This window comes from Schistocerca cancellata, chromosome 2 (assembly GCF_023864275.1).
Source record: "Schistocerca cancellata isolate TAMUIC-IGC-003103 chromosome 2, iqSchCanc2.1, whole genome shotgun sequence".
Taxonomy (NCBI): Eukaryota; Metazoa; Arthropoda; class Insecta; order Orthoptera; family Acrididae; genus Schistocerca; species Schistocerca cancellata.
The window spans coordinates 649,048,912-649,075,275 of NC_064627.1; the positions used below are offsets into that span (position 1 = coordinate 649,048,912).

The 26,364-nt window shown below is 38.2% G+C and overlaps 1 protein-coding gene across 1 annotated transcript in view; it reads right to left on the minus strand.

Moving 5' to 3' along the window:
- The window catches only part of LOC126162327 (uncharacterized protein KIAA0513), a 265,762-nt gene that overhangs the window by 8,410 nt on the left and 230,988 nt on the right, over positions 1-26,364 (minus strand). Inside the window, exon 8 of the mRNA XM_049918757.1 lies at positions 6,141-6,235. Within this exon, the coding sequence (XP_049774714.1) occupies positions 6,141-6,235 (95 nt within the window). The remainder of the gene's footprint in view (positions 1-6,140; positions 6,236-26,364) is intronic.

Consider the following 26,364-nt stretch of genomic DNA (forward strand, 5'->3'; position numbering starts at 1 on the left):
GGTAGCTGACCTTTTTATTTCCAAATCTTCTGTCACAATTCACTGAACTGAACTGTAAGTCACTCCTGACAGTTCCACAATTTCTTCAGTGGTCTGTCGTGGATTTTGTTGATGACTGCATGAATGTTTTCAACATTTTCATGTGTTTGGGCCATGGAATGATGACCAGAATGAAGTTTGTCATCAGCTGACATTTCATAATTTCTAAAATGGGAAAACCACTCAAACACTTCAGCTTCCCCTATAGCATTGTCTTTATGCATCCGTTTTAACATTTCTAGAATTTCTGAAACACTTTTTACTTGAAAAAAGCAGAAAAGAACATAAGACCTTCAGGACTGGCAACAATTTACAATCAAAATTTAGAGCAGATTCAGATTTCAATGTGAGATGCTTTTAATAGTTCCCACAACAAAAATCTGTCTTGAAATCGGCAGAAAAGCTGAAGAGATTCTGGTTGTATGCAAAGTACCCCAGGACAAGACATAGTCCATACCTACACTGTGTGACAGCAATAGTAATGTTCCCAATGACAGCTCTGCTAGAGTGGACTTGCTAAACATGATTTACCTAAATTCTGTTACCAAATAAGATGCAGTAAATATTAAAGATTTTGAATTAAGAATTGACATTGGTAATTTGCAAGCAGATACACTCAGTGTAACGAAGCAACTTAAAGGCAAGTCATCCTCTCCAGGTTTTCTGCCAGTTGGGTTTCTTTTGAAGCATGCTGATGAATAGCTCCATTTTTAGCAGCCGTATAGAACCACTCACTCAGTGAAACATTCATGTCTAAGGATTGGAAAGTTGTGCAGGAGCCATCAATAAAAGAAAGAAAATAGAGCAATCTGCTGAATTATAGTCCCATATCATTGACTGCAATTTGTTGTAAGATTTTGGAACATATACATTGTTCCAAAATTGTGGAATACCTCAAAGTAAATGTTCTATTGATACACAACCAGTACATAATCAGAAAATATTGTTTTTGTGAAACATGACTGGCTCTGCATTCACACAAAAAATGACAAAGGGCTCTCAAATTGATTCCATATTTCTAGATGTTCAGAAGTCTTTTGACACTGCTACTCCCAAGCAGTTTCTAATCAAGTTGTGTGCAAATGGAGATAGTCTCTGTTGTGCAACTGGATTTGTGATTTCCTGTCAAAAAGGTTACAGTTTATAGTAATTGATGAGAAATCAAAGTGATATCTGGGTTTCTCCCAGCAAGTGTTGCAGGCCCTCTGCTTTTATTAATCTTTGTGACCAAGTTAGGGAACAACCTGAGCAAGCAAGCTTCTTATACTTTTTGTAGATTATGCTGTAATTTAGCATCCAGTAAAGTCATCAGAAGATGATGACAAATTGCAAATTATTTAGACAAGATATCTGCATGATGAGAAAAATGGCAATTGACTCTAAACAGTAAAAACTGTTATTTTCTCCACAGGAATACTAAAACAAATTTTGTTAAACTTCAGTTACTTGACAGATCTTACAAATTATTTGTGTTAGTGTATCAAGGCTTTTAATTCAACTAAATACCTAGGTATTACAATTATAAACAACTTAAAATGGAACCATCACATAGAAACTGTTTTTGTGAAATGTGAACCAGTTTTATTGGTAGGGCACTTATAATATGAAACAAAAATACTAAAGAGACTGCCTGCACTACACTTGTCTGTCCTTTTTTGGAGTATTTATGTGCAATATGAGCTACTCACCAAAAACAATTGTCAGAGAACACTAAAAAAGCTCAGAGAATGGCACATTGCTTTACGCTGTCAGAAAATAGGGGAGATAATGTCATGGATACAATAAGTGAATTGGTATGGCAATAATTGAAACAAGGGCGATTTTTAATGCAGCAAGATCTGTTTATGAAATTTCAATCACCAACTTCCTCCTCCAAATACCAAAATATTTATTTGATGCCCACCTACATAGGAAGAAATGACCTCATAATGAAATAAGAGGAATCAGAGATAGCACAGAAAAAGTTAGGGCTTCATTTTTCCCATAATCTGTTCAAAAGTGGAAAAGTAAAAAAAAAAAAAAAAAAAAAAAAAAAACTGCAGGTGGTTCTGCAAACCCTGTACTAAACAGTTAAGTGTGAACTGCAGAGTAATCATGTGGATCTAGATGATGAAATTTTCATGTGATTTGGTATTGCAGAGTGCAAAATTTAGGAGGCATACTGCCACCTCTGGCAACAACAATGAGCCTAAATGGGTTAGCCATCAAGTGAAACTAAGTTTGGATGGCAGATACGGGTATATCATTCCATGCTGCTTCAACTCTGTGCCATAGTTCATCAACTGAGGTGCCTGGCAAACAACGGGATGCCTGTCTCTCAGCTACCCGTGACCAGATGTTTTCAGTTGGCAATAGATCTGGAGGATGTGCTGGTCAGGGCAACAGTGGAACACACTTTGGATCAAAGCAGGTCAGGAAAGTACAAGCATGTGCAGTCTTGTCTTATCCAGTTGAAAGACAATGTCATGGAGATGTTGAAAACAGGTCACGGCTAATCCTCGAGCAATCATGGAAGTGAGGCGTCAGGACCACTTTGGTATCAGTGTATGGGCAGGAATTGTCAGTAACAGACTCATAGGACCATACACTTTACCAAACAGATTAACAGGGACTGTGAATCACCATTTTCTACACAATGTATTACCAGTGCTACTGGAGAATGTTAACCTTGCAGAAAGACGACTGCTGTGGTTTATGCATCACGGGACACCATCCCATTTTCTACAGATTGTGTAACAGGACCTCACTACAATGTCTCATGGTGAGAAGGTCTGGTATCATATCCTCCCCATTCACTGGACCTGAATCTGTTGGATTGCTGGCTATGGAGACATTTAAGGGCATTGGCATATGTCCAAGGCATCAATAGTGTGCAGGCATTACAGGAAATATGTGGCCAATGCATGTGACACAAGGCAATTGAGCCAGATGTACTTGAAAGAGTGAATGATCCACTGCAAAGGCATGCTGTAGGATGTGTCAGGATGCATGGTAACCACATGCAGCACTGCCTATAGTTTCTGCTTCTACATGACAGACAGATGATAATGAGATGGAAGATTCACCCATTTCTCAAAAGGTATTGGCTTGTGGACATACAATTATATGAACTTTTCTTCTACTTTTGACAGTGCTACCTGCTGTAGGAAGATGTAAAACTTTTTCTTAAAGACTCTATATGTCTGATGCTGGATACACCTTACAATCCAACATCTCCTTTAAGTTTCTCTGTTTTACCATGATGTCATACAGCTGCAATCTTCCTGTATCTCAGCATTTTTCAAGTGTACATCTGCCTATTGTAATTCTTGAACAGTGTGTTTGTTATATATGACACAAAATATATTGATAAGCCGGTGCTCAGCCACATTGTATGTTGACAGTCGGGTGACATTGGACTGAAGTGTTCAATTTAAAACCACTGGACATTTTTGTGAGGCACTTTATGAAAAGCTTGCAGTTGAAAAATATGAGGCCTTAGCACTCAGCTGCAACAAACCAAGTAGTTTTAAGAGTGTTCACCAGTCATTTCTTTGAGCAGTTTTAGAGGAAATTATTTTGATTATTTGCCTTTTAATCATCTTGCTTTCTGATCCATATGTGTGTATCTGTGTAATACTGTTGATAAATGAGATTAAACCAATTTCAGCAAATAAAAACACAATTTCAGGAATGAAATTCTAATGCATTCTTTTATGAATTATAATATACATATTGTATTATGACATTATGTAGTCACCAGTTTTCAAGTATTTACTCAGCAATGATTGACTTCTGGGCCAAATAGGAAGTATGTTAAGTTTTGCACTCTAGAAAGAATATACTCCTTTCCAAATATACGAAGTTTTGTATAGACATGAGTTAGTGATGTATCTTGAAAATTTAAGTAGTGAAAAATGTAAAAGTAACATTTTCATTAATGTAATTAGTAATCTTCAGTAATAAAACTTGACTGAAAATGTTACTGACCAGAATCAGGGCTTCACTATTTGACTGGAGGTATAAAAACTATAACACTCCGGTGCATTCATATCCCAAGTATTGTAATGATTTGATTACTGTAGCTTTGTACAATTTGGTTTAACAAGTCACTGTAAACTTATTCATTCTTTTTGCCAGTGACTTCTGTATCTGTGTACAGAGAACAGAGGAGGTCATCTGTAGATTTTGTGAATGTTTAACTCAAACCATGAATGGCTAGTTTTAGAGGGTGGACCATAGCAAGATAATGACATATATTCATTGATGGCAACATGCTCAGTACTGATAAGCACTGTCTTGTCATTGAGCATACAAACATGTATCATATTGCCACTCATATTAATATGTCAACAACATTGATGAATATCCATTACAATGGATTTTTGATGGAAACTGGATGTGGCTGAAAATTAGTATCTTATAAAACATTTTAGTTGTTGTTTGTGCTGTGTTATTCGTAAGTTAATGCCATGTTAACATTAATGAGAACTATTGCAAGGATAAACTCCTGCACTTCGTAATGATCCATCCCCAACTTGAGAAGACATCGTTATATTCTTTCAATTACATTAAGTTAATGTTGAATCATTTGGGAATGTCGGCAGGAGACCTCATGTGGCAGGTACAGCTGCCAGTTCAAAAAATTTTCTTTTTTTGGTAGGACGCTAACCAAGCTTAACATTCTCAACTGATGGATTACCCACAGTGGTGAAATGTGCCCTCACTTTTTGAAATGCACTGGAGAGATTTAGGATTTAACCCACTACAATGGCATAACTGCTAATTAGGAACTTTACTCCACCACTTCTCTTCCCCTAGTTGGCCAAATACGTGTAATGAAAATATCTCCACGATCAGGAGCCAGCTACCATTTAATCCTGAGATACCACACAAGCATGTGTTAACAGCTTTGCTCACCACTCATTGATGTGAGTGAGAAGAGAAGGAAAAAGAAAACATGGATGAGCAGTCAGTCGACTGGCCCTAGCATACTTGACTGTACTGATCCAGCTTAGTACTCATGTGTAGGGGTGCTCAAGTGGCTCACACACAGAATGAGGAGTGAACACGGTGCAATAGGACCTCCTGGCAGGGTAGCCTAACCACCTGCACCCAATCTGACAGGTACACAATGCCAGCCTAGTATTAAATGAACAGACTCAGGTTCCTTTTCTGCATATTAAACTGAGTTTGTGTTACATATGCTAGATTCAAACAGTAAATTCATTGTATTTCTCATCATTTGTTATATGTATCTCCACATAAAAGCTTTGTTTACCCTTTTAGTTAATGTAGTTATTGTAAAATTTTCCTATGTAAACACTTTGTCATTTTTGTATCTTATGTATGAACTATATCAATAATATCTGTGTAAGTCACACATCATATTTATCTGTGTTTGCAACATTCCGTTGTCACCTGAAGATGTCCTGAGAATCTAAAAGCTGGTCTATGACCAAATAAATATAATTTTACAGAATTTTAGGAAGTGTTTTCCTTTTTAACATTACTATCATAGTCTCCCAAGCACCAATAGAAAATTCAGTTAATGTTAATGAAACTTATTTATATTGATCACACTACTCCACTGAAGATGTACACACTTCATTGGATGAGTATCATCGAACACGATATTGCAAGTAAAAGTCTAGAGAAGGCCTTCACCCAGTGGTGGATATAAATGGTCGATGGTGATGGGGATTATTATTATTATTATTATTATTATTATTCCAATTACACACCTGGCAATATAAGGAAACAGAACAACTTTAAAACTTTTGTTCTGGATAGTATAATTGAAATGAATTTGTTCCTGCTAACAGCTTTCCAGCTGATGTGCCTCCCTCTACACGAATTTGGAGATTTTTATCCCAACAAATAATTTAATGATTCCTTTCTCATGTTCATGACTGCTATCATATCTTCACTATTACCTTAAAATTGTGGTTTAGCTGGCCCAAAAAAAGGGTTATAATTTAATTAGATAGATAAAAAATCTGCTCACTAAGTGGTAGCAGAATACACACATAAGTCGACTGATAAATTCTTATGTGTCCTTGAAACAAGTTTTTTATGAAAAATCACATAGTAAATAATTATAAATGATATTTCTTACTAACCTTCCCGCAGATTAGCAATTATGCACTGTTTCCTTAGAAATTCATAACATAGTTCTTTACTTAATCCAAATGCATGCATGTTACAAGTGAATGTCCTGAAAGAGAAATAATGGTTATTATTATCAAAGAACTGAATGTTGTTCCTGAAAAATGAAATTTATAAGCCAGTGTTAATTAGTCATTTGTACAACACAGTGAACTACAGTAGTGATAATAACTTAATATTTTATGTGGCAGAAGACAAGTATTTGCTGACTACAACATGAAGGATAAAGATCTATTTCACAATATCTTCCTTATCTAGTAGTTTCACTTTGTGTACTTGAAAACTAGTCACTTTTATCTGTCTGTTATGATGCTTTGACTCAAATTGGACACTCATTTGTTGAGTTAAATTTCAATTAAATACATTGTCTGGTATTGTGAATGAGTGCTTCCTTAGTTCAGTCAGCTCTCTTACACTTTTACTTTGCTTCTAACATCATTCTTCCTGTTGTCGAGCTTCTTGTGGCCTAAAATGAAACTATGGTACCTTTTACAACATTATATGTTTCTGTTAATTTACATTCACACCATTGTGTTCTTGTTTCATAATGGTAATGTAGTGTGCCTATATAATCTCTGTATGATTACTTAAAAGGCCAAAACCAGTTGTGAAGAAAAGGTTTAAATGAAGTGTGGCATAAGTTGAAAAATGCTGCATTCATTTCATAATGAGATCAGCTCCCAGCCTTTTCATTCCTCGCCTTTCCCCCTGCCCCTCCCCCTCCTGTCCTCCCTCCCTCTCAATACAATTGTTAAGACACTGTATCCGTTCTTGGAAGAAGCTGGTACAAATTGTATTTTAGCTGCTACAATGGCTTTTCTTTCAATTTCTTAAATAACTTATGTGAAATCAGAGAATAATTTTTCAGTATGCTTATGACTGATTGCTTCCTGTATTTGCTGAAAAGAGCTAATGTAGTAAGTGCTGATAGAGGAATGTGATGACCCCCCTCCCTCTTCTGGTGTGTGTGGTGTTGGGGAGGGGAAATACCAATGCAGCGAACTTTCAATTACCAAAAATCTTTCAATTCATATTCATATCAACATTTCTATTTGTTGGTTCTCCACTGTAAAGTCACTTTTCTGCCTGTTTAGTGTGATTATCAGTTTATTTTCATAGCTTTGACCAACAGTGTACAAAATTCATTTATTCAGAGACTCATCTGCGGTGATTCTTAAGCTTATGGTTGCTAATTATGTATGTCTGTGTCCAACCTGTTGGAGGTTCTTCTTCAGCGTATCTGTTTTATTACATTTAATATGACTGTGCTTTTTCTTTTGGTTTTGTTAATATAATATGACTGTACTTTTGATGAATGAACTGTTTTGTTATTCAGAAAACAATTTTAAAAAAACCAGTATATTTTATTAATGCAATAACAACTTACCTTTGATGTAAGAATGCTATGCTCTTAAGCACCTGGCTACCCAGTACACCAAGCCTTAAAATGTAGTGGTGAATGACCTTTTTGTTATGCACTTAATATATTGTCAGCTCAAAAAACTTTTAAAGTATTCAAACTGTCAGTAACTGAAATATACTATACTAAATACTGTGAAAAATTCCAGTTGTGAATTGAGCAAAAATAAATTGATTAACTTATAGAGATTCTCAACAGAAATGGCTCTTCATCATAATTCATCTATTAAAGATACTTTCATGACACTTGAACAAGTTAACTATCTCAGCTGTTGTTTTTCACTTTCAAGGCACCAGCTGCTATACTGCACTCAAACTTGCATGTATAATCATATATTTCCATCAATAAATTATATAAATATTCTTTCCTTGTGCAGTTTTGTTATAAATAAAACATTCTAATGTAGAAAGTGATAACTGACAGAAGTAAGGCATGAACAGTGTGAAACACCTATGTCAGGTAAACTTTGACTGACATTCGCCACCAACATGAGAAAGAATGTTGTAGTTAGAGCAAATTGTAAAAGTTGTCAAAAGATGATAACTTTAAAGCCTCTGTAATCTTCTCAAATGTGTGTGATGAGCTTGTTATCTGCTTGGTGAAAGCCTTCAACATGTATCATCATGCTATGTGGAATGGTTCCCAGTACTACCTGTAGTAACCAAGTTATATGTAAACAGATCCAAAGTAACACAGATATAACTTTATTTATAAACCTCTGAACAATAACAGAAATAAGACTCTCATGACTCTACAATTAAAAAGACCAAAGAATTAATACAGAAGGTGCAACATAAGTGATATGCAGAACAACGAATGGTACAAACTAAAAGAACATAGTGTGAGTGAGTCAGCACTGCTCCTCACATATAAAGGCGCAAGTTGCCGGTACACAGTGTGGGTGAGAACGTGCCATGTGCACACTTCCTGTAGGTAGCCAGTGACCTCCTGTGCTGATACAGTTGGTGGTTGATTTACGTACACATGCACAATGTTGCTACTCTCAGTGCAGTTACACTCACGTGCACTAGTAGTGCCATACAGTACCAATAAAGGAATATGACTTTGCACAAATTTGAGTCTGTCACAATGAAAGACAAAAAATGCTGTCTGAGTCTTTTTTATGTAAGCTTCCCAATCCTCAGCTGAATCTTCACACAAAGGAAAAGTGGGTGGACAGATCAGTGGAACGGTACCCTGTCTATTAATGTAAGCTGACAAAGTGGTCACTGTCGAAGTAAGCTGTTCAATAAGGGCTGGTGGCACGGCACCCGTAATGGTTAAACCTGATGAAACTGCACTTAAAGATGACACACACAGAAACCGTTACAAACTTATCACTTGTTGTGTAGTTACCAAATAATACATGAAACCTATCCAAGTAGCACAAATAAGGCTTTATTTATAAGCCTCTGAACAATAATGTATGATTCTTTGGTCTTGTTACATGTCAAGTCATCTCATGACTTGACATGTAATAAGACCAAAGAATCATACAGAAGGTGCAACATAAGCGATACACAGAACAACTGAGGTGAGTGGTACAAACTAAAAGAACATAGTGAGAGTGAGTCAGTACTGCCTCACACATATACAGGCATGAGTTACAGGTTGATGGCTTGGTGAAGACTGTGCCATGTGTTCACTTCCTACAGGCAGCCTCCTAGTGCCTGGCCCACACTGACACAGTTGGCAGTCAATTTAAGTACTCACATGCAGCAACACCACTCTCAGCACACTCACATTCACACGCAGATGCACTAGTAGCAGAATACAGCACACCTCTCCCTTTTATGAAGAGGGCGCCCAGGCAATGGAGGAGACTGGTGGCCCAACAAGAGAGACATTAATCAGACCCGGAGCAGCAGCAGCTGTTGCCAATGGCAGGGGCAGGACAATGTGCCAGATGGGCACCGGAGTACAGGTCCGGAATGTGTGAGAATGTGCGCACGACCAAGGATGGTAAGCCTGTGAGGTGCCTGACAATGGCACCATGCAGGAGGGTGCCGTCTCCATCTCTGCATCATTGTCAGCAAACAGGCCCCAGTGTGGAGGAGACAGAGCAGTATCCATCAGCAATGGATATCCTGAGCAACCTTCAGCAAATGACACGCGGAGGCAATGTGGCCTTTCTTCTGTCAAGTATTATAAGTAGTCAGTGCTTAGGACACAATGGGCTGGACAAAACAGAAAGGATAAGATGGAAACATAGAACACTGATGCCAATGCTATGGTGGTTGTGGCTGCTTGTGGTGGCCTTGGTCCACTCGGTTCCGGGCCTGCATGGTTATGGTCACCATTGCCGCTTCCTCATGCAAGCTCTCTGTCATCCTAGAGGGCACATCTTGCGACACTACTGCTACATTGCCTCATGCTTCAATTTGGTGAACCACTGCCTGAGAAACTTCAAAAGATTGTGCTATTTCACAGAGTAAGCCTTCTGGCACACTTTCTTGTCCAGAGCTAAACAGATAATTGCATTGCACACCATAGAGTCCATGTAAGAGTCATTTTGGGCATCAGCAGTGAACTGATAACTATGGCTAAGGCCATGAAGTTCAGCTGTCTAGGTCATGTATCACTGTTTTCATTTCTTGTGGCACTGGTAGAATTCAACTCACGCTGCTATGAAAAGCATTTGTGTGCAATGGTAGTTGGACAATAAACTTCATGTGTGATCAAAAGTAAGAGCCGTTGGTTCTTGTAAAAGGGAAAACTGGCACAATAGTTGACACACCTTAGATGGACTCCACAAGGGGAATAAATCTTTGCACAAATTTGAATCTGTCACACTGAAAGCCAAAAGTGCTGTCTGAGTATTTTTTGGTAAGCTTCACAATCCTCAGCTGAATCGTCATATGGAGGATAAACTGATGGAATGATACCCTGTTTGTTAATGGAAGCCAACAAAGTGAACACTGCCAAAGTGAACTGTTCAATTGGGGCTGGCAGCATGGCGTCCATAATGACTAAACCTGATGAAACTGTACTTGAAGACTGCACATGGGGAAACTGTTCCAAACTTGTTGCCAATTGTGTAGTCACCAAGTAATGCACAAAAACAATCCAAGTAACACAAATATGGCTTTATTATTAAAGCTATGAACAATAACACAAATAAGCCACTTGTTATTTCACATGTAACAACACAAAAGAATCACATAGAAGGTGCAATGCAAGTGATACACACAACAACTGATCTGAGTGGTACAAAGTAAAAGAACATAATGAGAGTGAGTTAGTGCTGCTCTGGATATATGTAGGTGTGTGCCACTAGTGGACAGTGTGGTAGAGACTGTGTTGTGTGCACGCTTCTTATAAGTGGACTCAAGTAACTGGGCTGCACTGCTACCACTGGTGGCTAATTTAAGTACACATGCATGGCAACACTACTCTTTGTCTACTCACACTCACTTGCACTAGTAGCAGGATACACCACTACTGATCTTAATTTATCCTACCAAAACCAGATGGGATGGTAACAGTGGAGCTGTGTTCCATGATGTAATATAAAAAAATTTGCCAGACATCAATCTAGAAACCTGAATCATGAATTATGAAGTAGTAGTACCAGTCTTAGATAGGAGTGATATGTATTAATTGAAAAGTTGTCAATTAGTAACGAATAGTTTCATGTTATTCGCATTTCATTGCCATACAATGTTTCAGCTGATTTATTTGAACTTTTTTCACTTTTTATTTGTCATTTTATTTTGTTACATGTCACCAGGCATTTACCTTGTTTTACTTTTGGTAACATCCACTGAATATTTTATGTGTAATTTGCATATTTTTCTTTTGCCTGTCTTCTGAAATACATCTGCAGTGTCTTGACTACATATAATTTGCACAGAACAACACAAATTAAATAGTTTGTGAGTCATTTACCTTTTCTACCTGTTTGTCTTTGCACTGTATTGACAGTATGATTTTATGTCTTCTGTGTAGCTTTGACTGTTGTTTTCATGGTAACAAATGATGCATGATTCGATGCAAATGTAATTAGTTGTGTGTATAGTAGATATTTAATGTTCTGAACGCTACATAAGTGAGAATAGATATATATGTTACACAATATTTTTTAATTATGTAAATGCTTGTCTGCTTGACAAAGACTGAATCAGTCTTTCCTTCTCATCCCAGCTGGTAAGTCTCCCTGGACCCGTGGTTCTGGGTGACTTTTCTAAGCTGTACCCATTTCCCTAAACCTCTTCAGTCCTTTCCCTTCATCCCTCTTCCTTCCCCTTCAACTCTTCTGCCAGAAGAACGAGCGACTGGCTCCTAAGGCTTGTGAAATTAAAATCCTTTTGTGTGCATGTGTTCCCCTGCCACTGCTTGGTGAGTAGATTTTTTATCTGTCCATTTGCATTATACAAGGTTAATTCAAAAAGAATACCACAACTTTAGGAATTTAAAACTCTGCAACGACAAAAGGCAGAGCTAAGCACTATCAGTCGGCGAATTAAGGGAGCTATAAAGTTTCATTTAGTTGTACATTTGTTCGCTTGAGGCGCTGTTGACTAGGCGTCAGCATCAGTTGATGCTAAGATGGCGACCGCTCAACAGAAAGCTTTTTGTGTTATTGAGTACGGCAGAAGTGAATCGACGACAGTTGTTCAGCGTGCACTGAGAATTCGCGGGAAACAACTCAGTATGAACATGACTCGCCTAAGGTGAACGTTTTCTGTGCCATTTCAGCCAATAAAGTTTTTGGTCCCTTTTTCTTCGAAGGTGCTACTGTAACTGGACTACAGTATCTGGAGATGTTAGAGAATTGGCTGTTCCCTCAGCTCGAACAAGAAGCACAACAATTCATATTTCAGCAGGATGGAGCGCCACCACATTGGCACTTATCTGTCCGTAACTACCTGAACGTCAACTACCCGAGGCGATGGATCGGCCGCCAGGCAGCCCGTGACAGAGCACTCCATCACTGGCCTCCAAGAAGCCCTGATCTGACCCCCTGCGACTCTTTGCCTTTACAAATGTCTGCTTGTGTCTTGTATGTATGGATGGATATGTGTGTGTGTGCGAGTGTATACCTGTCCTTTTTTCCCCCTAAGGTAAGTCTTTCCGCTCCCGGGATTGGAATGACTCCTTACCCTCTCCCTTAAAACCCATATCCTTTTGTCTTTCCTTCTCCTTCCCTCTTTCCTGACGAGGCAACCGTTGGTTGCGAAAGCTAGATTTTGTGTGTATGTTTGTACTTACTATGAGGATTATACAATCAAGAGATGTCCCAAAACTGGCACCACAGATAAAAATATGGAGGAAGTGAGCAGTATGATATCAGAAAACTGAAATATTTGATGATGTAGGCATACTGGAGGAAAGGGTATAGTAAATTTTACACATTTGGAAAATGTCACCCATTCCACACCAAGAAGTGCCTAACTTAGAGCCTGGGCTACACTAGGATATCACATATGCAATTCCTCTTGCAGTTTGCTAACAGTCTTGTCAAGTCGTTTGTAGACCGAAACTACCTTCTAGCTTTACTAACCTGCCACAAAGGGGATTTATTCAACACTGTGTAACCCTCAGGACAGAAGCTATTACATCAATTTCTCTACCAGGGCTTTGACAGCATATCAGCATAACTCTGAAATGAGATGTATCCACTTCCTCATCCTTCCCAAAGTAGTACTCTGCTGTACAACCCAAGACCCTGGCTTGTCCATTAGCTTCTCCTGATCCCAGTACTGTGGCCGATGTGTCATACCCCTGTGGAAAAGGCAGGTACATGAATTTACCCTGTCACAGCAGCCTGTGAAAGCAGTCGTATTATACAGGATGGCTAGCAAGCTGTGAAAGCAGTCATATTATACAGGATGGCTAGCCACTCTAAATATATTTTAGGGATTCTGTAAGAAAAATATTTTGAAGATAATAAATAGCCTTGTGTCTGAAACACACTTATGCACGAGTATTACGGTGGTGTACATGCCTGATGGAAACTATATCCATTAGCATCATTCCACATTTCCAGTTGGTGGTTGAAGTCAACATCATGCCACGCTTGCTGGTGTCCTACACAATAAAAGGAAGGAGGGAAGATTGGGCTTAACATCCCATCCAGATCAAGGTCATTAGATATGGAGCACAGGCTTGGATTGTGTCAAGGATGTGGAAGGAAAATGGCCGTGCCCTTTCAAAAGAATCATCCTGGCATTTGCCTGGATCAATTTAGGGAAATGATGGAAAACCTAAATTTGGATGGCTGGACCCAGGTTTGAACTGTCGTCCTCTCAAATGTAAGCCCAGTGCTCTAACCACTGCACCACCTCACTCAGCCCTGCTGAATAAAGTAGATACATTCATCTGTAGGTGACTGTCGAAACGAGTCACATCAGTGGTTGCTAGAGGGTCTTGGAGGGGTGGGTGCAGTTGTGTTTCTCTCTTGTATTTTAGTTCTCAGCCAGGGCAATGGCTTCTACCATTTGCCACTGGCCTTGTTCCCAAGACCACTCACCATCCACATGGACATGAACTGCCTCCTTTTACAATTCTTATACTTTAACTTATTTAATCACCTACACTGGCAGCTGTCCTTTACTCCCACCCTAAGGTGAGGCCTACGTAATCTGTCATCATTTTCTGTATTTTACTCTTATTTCAAGCCACCTCTCTTCTAACACCGACCCACCTGCTCACATACTGTAGAACTGGTGTCAGCAGTTTGGATCCTCCATCATCGGGTCTGACGAATGGCCACAAAATTTTCACTCATGTTCAAGACTGTGTGGCCACTTAGAAAGTGAAACCAGTGTGACTATGCCCTCCCATTCTGTCTGGAGCTTACTGCATTAGTGCATTCCACTGCACCCGGAGCAAAGTCCAGACTGCAGCCTGCATCCTGCCAGTCAGCAAAGCCAAGAGAACACTGTGCGTGTTTGGCCTGAGCTGGCCCAGCTGTAGGCCCATTTGATTGCTGTGGCTGGTGGCCAGTGCCACCTGGAACCTTCCTGTCACTGCACGTCAACAATAAGCATGGCACTCTAAACAAGTTATCCACATGCATGTGGTGCTTGTATCATGTGTCGGGTTGTGCAGCCACTCTGGTCTTGCCAAGCATATGTGTGTGCTGTTGACAGCTGTCAGAGCACGTCATCATCCACAGTCACTACTCACCAGCATTGCCCATCTACCACTGCCACAGCTGGGTCTGCCATTCATCTGCCACTGTGTGCCAACGCCGTGCAATGTCATCAGTGCTGCTCACATAAGCAAGGTGTGCAAATCATGCCACTGCCCAGAGAAGTTGCTTCACTGATTACCATGTGGTAATCTACTATCTCACTGCCAAGCTGCCTGCCCATGGGCCAAGCAGTTGACCACCTAGTTGTGTGGCTCACAACACTCAGCAGTGTGCCACCCTCACCTTGGCAGCACCGTCTTGCCACTACCTGCAGCAGTGATGTCCACATATCACCCATTCAATGTTGTAGCCTGCTGCTGTGCATCTACATGTACTGTCTACCCCGAGGGTCTTGGTTTAATGCCTGTGAGCACATTGTGTTATGCCACAGCACTGCCAAAAAACTCCACTGACCCCACACTGCACCTCATGGGTGGCACTTACCAGCAGTCCACAATGCCTACATATGTCATTGCTGCCATCACCTTTCACCCAACTCTCATCACATTGAAAACATGCCACATTGTGCTATGACTGGCTAAGTACCTTGAACTTCTAATTAATGAGAGGAAACAGGACTCTCTGACCAGGAAACTATAGTTCAAATACACAGTATTAACTAGAATTTTCTGTTTCCACCTTCAGCTGTAATTTTTATAGACAATCAAGATGTGAAGTAAAGTACAAATACAGTAAGATTAAGATAATGAAGGACAGACTAGCACATAACTTTATTTTATGGTATTAATGACTGCATTGAATATGTTGTGATACTGTCATTTGGAGGAGGTTCATTCTGATCTGTTACAAGGTGTATTTTTATGTGTAGAGCATATATTTGGTACCTGTGAAACTTTATTGCATTGTGTTAGCCACATGGTTTTGGTTGATTAGTGTGAAGAACAGTGGGAAGGATATTACCTGCCAGTGGCATTAGTCATCAATGTATGTTTTCCAAGTGCTATGTTTTAAGTTAATTTGTAAGATTCTAGAACTCGTAGTAGCAATATTTTGAGATGGTTAAGTCACGGAACATGAGGAAAAATAGGGAAAATACTGTCTGTGGGCAGCATTATGAGTAGATACATGTTTTGGGATGTTACTTTTTAAGATGAATATTGGTCAGAGTTATCAGCTAATCTCCAGAACCTTTCAGCTTGCAAGATGTGTATTAGTGCCCACAGAGTGAATGAGCTGGTCTTGACATTTTTCCAGTTTGCTTTCATGTCACAATCCTTTCAATCCTCTTTCATCTTTCCTATATACTACAGTTTACATGACTACTGACAGGAATAGCTTTCTGCCTCAACAGACATTAGGGTTTGAAGGGTTGGTACCCTCCTTCTTTTCCCATTACACTGCATCTGGGATGGGATCAAAATTGTCTGTGTGCCAAGGAAGTGATAGGAGTGAGTTTTTGTTTCAGGGCTGGGTACAGATGTAATACTAGCGTCAAGGCCTTGGAAGGAAAGCCACATACCATTAATTTTCTCAATTTTATTTGTGTCTATCAGATTACTACTGAGAGTAGGTGACTGTGGGTCTGCAGATGCATACACAGTCATCAGAGCATGATTAACACCTGTTGTCACTGTAACCTCTAGTATTCCGTGTGACATACCATATTGTGGGACTAAAAATTAGAATTTTCTCCTTCTCTCCTTCTACAGGGATAATGTGCCCTAGTGCATGAAGCTATGATGTATTAAGTGATGTAATATGAGGTGTAATAATTAAGGATGAAAAAGATTAATAATGAGAGAGTTAATTACACTTATACTGAATGTTAAAAAGATGATTACATTTTTTTATTTCTTGCATGTTAATATTTCATGCATCTGTACATATATTACTTTGTCATGGTGAACGAAGTCTAATGATTTTCACAGCCCTGCCACTGCTCACTGCTCTCATGTACATGATAGGCACCACCATGCAAGGAAAAATTAAATTTTGTCCCCCCCCCCCCCCCCAATCCACACCTCCCCCTCACCTCACCATACCTATGTCTGCATTACTCTTTCTCTGTCTATGCCTTTTTTCCTTAAGTGGTAGTTGCCTATATAAAACTGGTTAATCCAATACATGCAAGGATTATGTGCCCTAGTACTTGGAGCTCTGATGTATTAAGTGGTGTAATATGAGGTACAATGATTATGGATGAAAAAGATTAATAATGAGAGAGCTAATTACACTTTTGTTGAATATTATAAAGATGATTTACTTTTGCTCTTACCCCCGAGGACAGCAAATATTGGTCAAGTAATGATGTGTTGTCATAGCTCTGAGAGAAAGTGATGTTAATATGATGATATGTGCACGAAGTATATTGAAGACAATAATTAATAAGGTGAAGAAGATTAATGGTGGTGATGAAGTGCATAAGTATTAGAAGATAACCGTATAATGAGGATCACTATGTAGCAAGTTAACTAATCAAACTACCCATTCCTCATTTTGAATCTTCGAACTTCACTTAATTTCTATTGCTTTATATTTAGAAATTTGTTTCTATGTGTTCACTGAGAGATCTTTTTTTTACTGCATGTGTTTTAAGCTGTAGTTTTTCTCTAGCCAAGAACTTATGTAGGTCAAAGTAACTGTACCTGTTTAACTGACTTTCATGTGGAGTATGGGTTTTAAATGATCACAAACACTGTAAACCCCTTATCACAAGCACTATGCTGAGTACTTTATCTCAACTAATGGCTATTCTAGTTTTGAGTATCTCTCTGCAAATTGATGTTTGTGCTTGGTATTCTGATAAATAGCATTGTCTTACTCTCTTTTACACATAACTGGAAACATGTAGCTGGTGTGTGCCATCAGCTGTGCATTAAAACATGTAGAGTACAGGTAGAATAACGTGGCTGGTTGATGCAGTCAGCAGGGCAAGCACAGGGAGAGCGGTAGTGGTGAAGGTTGCAGGCAAGCACTGTAGGTGAAATGCAGAGTGCTGGAGGAACACTGTTCTAAACTGAAGCCTATGCTCATACTTTTTGTACATATTGAGTGGAGCATCTTCACACACACTTGCGTGGTGACTTTCTGGAAAATCTACTGTCACCTCTGCTTTGGTTCATATCCAAAAAGAATTTCACTGAAAATGCAGTAAAATCATCAATTTATTTTTGCCTTTGAAACTTTCAGAGAAGCATCACGATTAGCAAATTTTGAATAAAACCTAAATTTCTCTTGTTGCCATGTTAAAAATTTGTCTCTTTTGCCAAAACAGATCAGATTTTACACAACGTCACCTCACTAACATGTTGTGCAGTCACAGTTTCGAGGGGACTTTGAAACAGTGGTTTATTAAGTGGGGAACTGAGTAAAAATAAGGTCAATAACCAATGAAAAAGCACATCCTCGGTACAAAAATAAATGTATAATGTCTTTACTTATGTTGTTCCAAAACCTACCGCATTTGTGATTTGACCAGCTGTCGATGGTCCTTAGAGATTACATTCTTCCATCAAAAATTCTGTAGTGAATGGAATACCATGGTAGTCAATGAAGTTTTGCATACTAACCATGTGGCAAAATACTCTCCTCTTTGCATTCTATCATTTACCAAAATCTCATTTCCATACCTTAAACAGTTTCTGAGATATGAGGGATGTTATGGATGTTTCATTCTGACTTTATTGCAATCACAAATGAGTAAGCTACATAATGTAAGTTCTCTTGAGATTGGTTAAATTTTGTAAGCAAAAACGTATTATGTAATATGCACAAAATGCAATATCTTAGCAACTCCTATTTTTCACTGCAAAAATCTTTTAATTTCACACAGTGTCTTACTTAAATGCAAATGTCACAATAACTACAAATAGTAACAAAATGCTGAGCACCTCATTATGAAACTCACATATAAAGCTATAAGCAGCGAAAAAATGTAATTTTTTACCAAATATTTTCTATAAAAGTGTTTGAGAAAGATTATAGTGAGTGTGCCTCGATTCTGTGATTGCTCCCAGTTAAAAGCAGCAAACAATGCTGACGCCCCCTTCCAAACCAAATGAATGAACTCGCCCAGCACTTTGAATGAATACTGGTCATTGCACCCCAGCCTCTGTATCCTGCATGGACCCTACCATCATTGAGGTCATCCTTTAGAGAATGAACACATGGCTGAGGGCACTGGACGCACTGCCCTCACCTCTTCCCTTTCACAACTCATGCAGTACTGCATACTTTCCCCTCTTTCTGCATGCAGTGCTCTATCTCTATCCTGCCCCACAAGTGGAACCTACATATTACACTGTGAAGAGTATCTCCTCTCCACCAGTATTTGCTGGAGCAACCATTATGCTTTTGGTAACATCACACACCTTTTTGCTTTTCCTGCCACACATGTCACTGGCTCCTATCAGCTGATGTTTGTTTACAAGCTGAATGCATGGATGCATTTCATCAAGCTGAATTCTAGATGAGCCACTCTTACACTTCATATGTTCTTCATTTTCCTTTATATGGTGTTAAAATTTTGAGCCCTGCTTGTGGCAGCTGTATTGAAGAGATTTTAAACTTTTGTTCTTCACTTATGATCACCTACTTCTATTATGACATTTTTATTAATATTTAGTTATATTGGCATTTTTCCAATGATGCACCCAAGCTGAAGCTATAGTATAACTTTGATTGAGATGTAAGATTCAATTGTGTACCTCTTATTGTGCATTCCTAAGTATTTCAGTGTGCCATATTTGGAAGGACTGTTACCGCATGAAATAATTTAAGTCATTTTAAAGTAAGTAGGTATACTGTTTTCTCTTTATATGATGTCTAGCCCTTACTGTAATAATACATAAGCTGTAGTTAAATCCAACAGTAAGGTGTGAGTGGAAGACTTTTAGGTTGAGTGGAAGACTTCTGGATTGTTCCCTACAGAATAAGGAAGAAGATTAGGGTTTACCATCCCTTCTACAGCGAGGTTATTAGAGATGGAGCACAAGCTCGGAAATGTTTCAAGGATAGGGAAGGAAATCAGCCATGTCCTTTCAAAGGAAACGTCACTAGACTTGCTTGGAGTAATGTCTGGAAATCCCTATACAAGAGGTGTATCAACACATCTGAGTCTAGGAATTTTAGTGTTAGAAATTTGTGGAGTACATGTTTTGTAATTACTTAGCAAATCTTTTATGTGTAAAACATTGTTCTCTGACTTTTATAGTTTTAAGGCAGCTATCATAAGTGTAAACACTGTGTGTCAGTTACTAAGGTAACACTGGACCTTCATTGTTACAATTGTTCAGTACTGTTTGAGGTACCTCCCTGATTTTCAAACATTTGGGCATATGGGTTATTTTAGGGCAACTGGAGATAGTAAATTTGTGTTGGCTTGGATCAATATATCTAAGATTTTGTGTGTGTGTTCTATTGTATTTACTTTTATTAGTGGTGCACCATTCAGAGATATTAGAAATTTGTGGTTTTTTATTGTGTAGCCTCTATTGTCAACTAATTTTATCATAAGTCCCACATTTTGTCAGTCCATTGTCTTTTGACTCAATTACTGATTCATGTCTCTATATCTGCATGTGTGCAAGTTATCTGGGGTAATGCGATCAACACAGAGGCTAAATGTTTCAATGGTTGCCTTTATTTTTATTCATTTATTCAAATAACCCTTGTGGAAGGTACAATAAATCAATTTTGGTTCTGCTTCTTTGTATTTAATTTTTGTTGCTCCCAGACTTCCTTTATCCTTCAAGAGTGTCATTCCTTTTCTTAATGGGTCTACTTTCTTCCTTTTGTAGACCTCTTTCTTTCTTCAAATCTGTCTTTTGTGTTGCTTCTCTAAAAAAGTATTCTGTTATCTATTATGCCCCTTCTATAAGGGGTGTTCAAAAAGAAATGAACTGGAGGCATAATTACAGAAACCAGTACCTGTATGTTACAAGTATTGACTCTGGCTGTTGGGACACTTGTCCCACTGTGACACAAGGTGGTCAATGGCTGTCTCATAAAATTCCCAGGGCTGCGATGTTAACCAATTCTGCACGTACAGCTGGACATCATCATCCGAGGTGAATCGTTTGCCCCTCAGAGCCTTTTTAAGGGGACCAAAAATGGTGTTATCACAGGGCAGAGGTTCAGACTGTATTGTGGCCAAGAACCTCCCATTTGAATTTCTGCACGAGTGCTGGGGCTGCATTAGCTATATGAGGCTTTGCATTGTCGTGGAGCATAATGACCCCATGGGTGAGATTGCCTGGTCATTTTTATTTGATCACTTGGCGAAGGGTGGTCAAAGTTTGCAAGTAATGCTGGGCATTCACTGTTGTCCCGTGCTGCAGGAAGTGAATCAGAAGGAGGCCATCTTGGCCAAAGAAGAACATCAGCATAACCTTTCCTGCACTCATGTGGATGGCCTTGGCTTATTTTCGTGGTGGTGACCCTGGATGCTTCCACTTGAGATTCTGTCATTTTGATTCTGGTTCGAAGTGATGACACCACTTGTGCCAGGAATGCATTTCCTTCTCGAGCATAGCCTTGCAGATAACCAAGAGAGTGGGCCATTCGACATGCTTCCTGATGTGGTTGAAGACTGTGGGGCACCCACGGGGCACACATTTTGTGCATGTGCAGCCATTCCTTCATGATGGTATGAACACTTCCAACTTTCAATCCGACCACAGCAGCTATGGCTTTCACTTTCATTTGTGGTCCTGGGTAACGAGTGCATCCACCAGCTGGACGATGTCATCGGTAATGCAGTGTGGTGCTCCAGACTGTGCATCATCAGCTAACGACACCCGTCCTTCCCTAAAGTGCTTGTGCCATGCGTTGACCCTTGCAAGGGACATGCAGTGTTTGCTGATGAATGTTCGTTTCACCTACTCCTTCCTCTGTCAGAAAACAAACAACACCTCTTTGCTCTTCTATTGACACCTCCATGTCACTGTTTGAAATGTGACTGGCAGTGTTGGATGATTGATGCATGCTGCTGCTACCTCTGTATAGTCACGTGATGTGCATGCGTGACCTCTAGCAATGGGCTATGAACTTCCACACTCTGGTTGGAACCACACCCCATTACACACACCATGATATTACCTTCCTGTTACCGGTTTGTGCATTCCAGACTCATTTGTTTTTGAATACCCCTTATAAATCCTGTGTTTTTAATATCTTTGTCTATTTCAGTGAACCATGTGAGCTTTAATAAATTGACGATATTCCTGGTTAATCTGTTATTATCTGTTTGGTATATGTTTTTTTATTATTTGGTATGCCTTTTCCATTTTATGTACTCTATTTTCTATGGCTATCTTATCTTTTGTGTTGCTTGTTACCCATTCTAACAGGTATTTAAAACAGTTTACTTTAGATATTGTGTTGCTATGAATTTTAAAAAGCCATGAAATGTGTTTTTTTTCAAATGATATTGTTAGTCCCATTTTGTCTGCTTGCTACTGTTGTTCTACATTTTGTTCTCTGACAATATCCAATCAGTCAGTAATTAATGCCATGTCATCTGCAAAAGCTATACAACCTACAATGATTTTATATGTGTTTCTCCCTAGTCAGACACCCTTAGTATTGATGGATTTTCTCAATTTTCTCACTACCTTCTCTAACATGTAGTTAAAAAGTAGGGTCAATTAACCATCTCCTTGTCTTACTCCTGATTTTATTTTGAAAGATTTTGACAGTTCATCCATAAATTTTACTTTTGATTTTGTGCTTGTGTTCCATTAATTATTTCTGTTGTTTTATTGTTGTGTATGAATTCCTTTAACATCTTGGTCAGTGTATTTCTATCAATTGAGCTATATGCATTTTTAAAATCTACAAAAGTTATCACGTATTTCAGGTTTCTGATTTGCTCATTTCTATTATGCTCTTCAGATTTAGTATTTGTTCTGCACGAGACCTTCTCTTCCTAAATCCTGTTTGATACTCTCCTAGTTGTGGGTCGTGGGTCAAGTATTCCTTCAGCTCTCTTTAAAAGTGCCACGGACAGGACCTTATACGTCACTGGTAAGAAGGATATCCATCTATTATTGTTAAGATTAGATTTCTTTCTTTTTTTTATGCAGTGGACGTATCAATGCTGATGTCCATTCTGATGGTAAGCTGTCTTTTGTCCAAATTTCATTAATGGTTTCTGTTAAGACATAGGATAATGTTGTCACTACAGTGTTTTCACAATTCAGAACTACATTCTCTTCTCCTGATGCTTTGTTATTTTGAAGTTTTTGATGATTTCCTTGATTGCCTCTATTGTTGGTGGCTTTGAGCCTGGTTGTATTTTGATTACATTATCAAAATTAAATTCTTCTTTCAGTGGATCACAACTGTGTAATTCTTTGCAGTAGCCCGCAAGTATTGTGCAGTTCTCCATGTTATTATATGCAGTCTTTTGCATTTTTGAATCTATAATCTGTAAACTTGGGGGCATTTTGAATGTTTTATAAAAGTTCCTTGTGTTGTTCTGCTTAAAGTCTGTCTCAATTGACATTAATTGATCTTTTGTATGTTGTACTCTGATCTTCTTGAGACCTTTTGATGCATGTTTCCTTGCTTCTATAAAATTATTCCTGTTCTTATAATTTTTATTTGTGTTCCAAGCATGTTGCCATTTCTTTTTAAGCTGGATATTTTCTTCTACAGTCTCAATAATGTCTTTTTTAAGTTGCTCCCAATGTTTAAGTATTCTTTTTTTCAACTGCATTTTGTAATCATTTTCTCTAGATAACTGCTGTATGTCAAAATTTCTGGGTTGGTGTTGGTTGTTTTTTCTAAAATATTGGTCTTACCTTGAATGTAATGATAGACAGGCAGTGATCTGAATTTAAGCTGATGCTCTTGGCTACTTTTACATTGATTACCTCCACTGCAGAGTGTCCACTTATAGCAATGTGATCATGTCATTTTTCATCACAAATTGGATTTGGTAATTCCCATGTAGTTTGTTTTCTAGGAAGTTTTTTTGAAGAATGTAGATTTTAGTACTATGTTATGCTGCCCATATAGGCTGAAATGGAAATGTCGTGTGACTAGGGCCTCCTGTCGGGTAGACCGTTCGCCGGATGCAAGTCTTTCAATTTAATGCCACTTCGGCAACTTACACATCGATGAGGAACAAATGATGATGATTAGGACAACACAACACCCAATCCCTGAGAAAAGAAAATCTCCGACCCAGCCGGGAATCAAACCCGGACCCTTAGGATTGACATTCTGTTGCGCTGACCACTCAGCTACCGGAGGCGAACCCCACATATGCTTAAGAGTCTTTCTCCATTTGCATTGGTTCTTTTATGTGCAGGGAATTTTCCTAGTGCTGATGTTCTTTGCCAATTTGTGCATTAAAATCTCCAAGTAGTAACACTGTGTTTTTTGATAGAATATGGTCTAGAGTGTTTGATATAATTTGCCAAAAATTTTCTGTTTGCTCTTCCTGTGTTCTGTTTTTCTCATCTGTTGGTGCGTGTGTCTTTAAAATAGTGTAAACTTTGTTTGATGATTTAAATGTTAATGTGAAAAATCTTTAATTAACCAATTTAAATTCCATTATTGATTTTAATATGATTTTGTTTACAATGAAACCTGTTCCAAATTGGGGTACATTTTTCATAACTCTGCTTCCTGGTTTTCTTTGAATACCCTGAATCCTTCAGTATTGGAAGGTTGTTCATCAGTAAATCTTGTTTCTTGTGGTGCTGTCATCATTATATTTTTTCTCCTTTACCAAGTTTATTAAAGTTTTAAGTTTTCCTGTTTTTAAGAGAAAGTTTACATTAAAAGTGGCTAGATAATTTATGTTTCTGTGTTTGATTGTATGGATTTGTTGTTTAAAGCAGGTTTCAGAATGCCCTGACTCATTCTTTGCATGATGTTGTAGACCCCCAGAATCCGAATGCCTACTTTTCATTTCCTTGGAAATTGGAGATTGGGTGCTCTCTATGGTAAAATCTCTCATTTACTTGACACAAAATTTCTGGGCTACTAAATAAAATTTGAAAACCAATTTCAGGAAAGTAGTCCTAACAGTTTGAATCATATTCCTTACAATACAGTTTTATGAACTAAGATTTAAATGAACAGTGGAGGCTAAAAAATGACAATACATCACAACAAAAAGCGAGCTGAGTGTTAGTCAAATTCACATTTTGAAAAAATCTTAAAATTCTGATTAAAATAAAATGCAGTTGCATGTCTTGTTATAGTGTTCTTGAATAAACCTTGATCCGATCATGACAAAAGTCAAAATACATATTCCTCTCGCATTCCTTATTTTCATACACAATAAAATCCATGTAACATGGCATGACATGAATAAAACATTTAGTTATACCTAAGTGTCTAATTCTCAATGAACCTATGTAAAATACTTTATTTAACTAGAACATCTAGTCTCACAGTGCGTTGTGACTATAATTATGTCTCTTGGGTACACATATGTAATTAAGACTGGGGAGATACTTTCACGTAGTTCTAAGGAGCTATTAAAAATAACAAAGTACTCAGGTACAATTAATATGAATGAAACCATAGAAGTTAAGGGAAGGAACAGTACAGAACAGGCATAAAATATAAAGTTATTGATAAGAAAATCAGATGCTTACTGATTATGCACAAAGAGAATAAAAGGAAAGCTTACTCCTGATGGCAGAACTTTAGGAAGTGCTCTAATCAAGTGCCCTGAGAAGAGAGGCATGATGCTTCAGCTTTTAAATCGCAGAAAGTTGACAAAGAACCAATACTGATGGAAGGATTCAGCATGAGCTACCCTTCTTTAACAGAAGGCCTGTTCAATACTGGTCCTGCCCTTAACTTCCATGTTATTTGTACTGAGCACCTTGTTATTTTTAATAGCCGCTTAGAACTACTTGAAAATATCTCCCCAGTCTTAATTACATATGTGTACACAAGAGATGCAATTATAGCCACAACTCGCTGTAAGACTAGATGTTCTAGTTAAATAAAATATTTTACATGGGTTCATTTAGAATTAGACACTAATGTATAACTAAATATTTTATTCATGTCATCCCATGTTAAATTGAATTTTTTATGTATGGATATAGGTAATGTGAGGGGGAATATATATTTAGACTTTTGACATGACTAGATTAAGGTTTATTCAAAAACACTATAACAAGACATGCAACTGCATTTTATTTGAACCAGAATTTTAAGATTTTTCAAAATATGTGACTAGCACTCATATTACCTTTTGTTGTGATGTATTGTCATTTTTTAGCCTCCACTGTTCATTTAAAGCTGAGTCCATAAAACTGAATTATAAGGAATATGATTCAAATAGTTAGGATTAATTCCCTGAAATTGTTTTTGAAATTTTATTTAGTAGCCCAGAAATATTGTGCCATGTGAATGAGAATTTCTGTCCTTCTTGAACAAGCTAGCTTACTAAGTTTTGTGTATACTCTGAATATTTGGCATTTCCTTATTTGGCAGAGCTGGAATATAACTATGTACAAATTGTCCCCTTGAAAACATTACAGAAATAATTGTAACATAGTCCTCCCATAGTCTGTAAATCCCATACCTGGGCCACTGTCTTTGCAAGGAGGTGTCTGACAAACTTGTAAATGTTGTACTGTCCACCCCTGTGGAAGGGGGAAGAACATACAGGATAGCCAGCCAG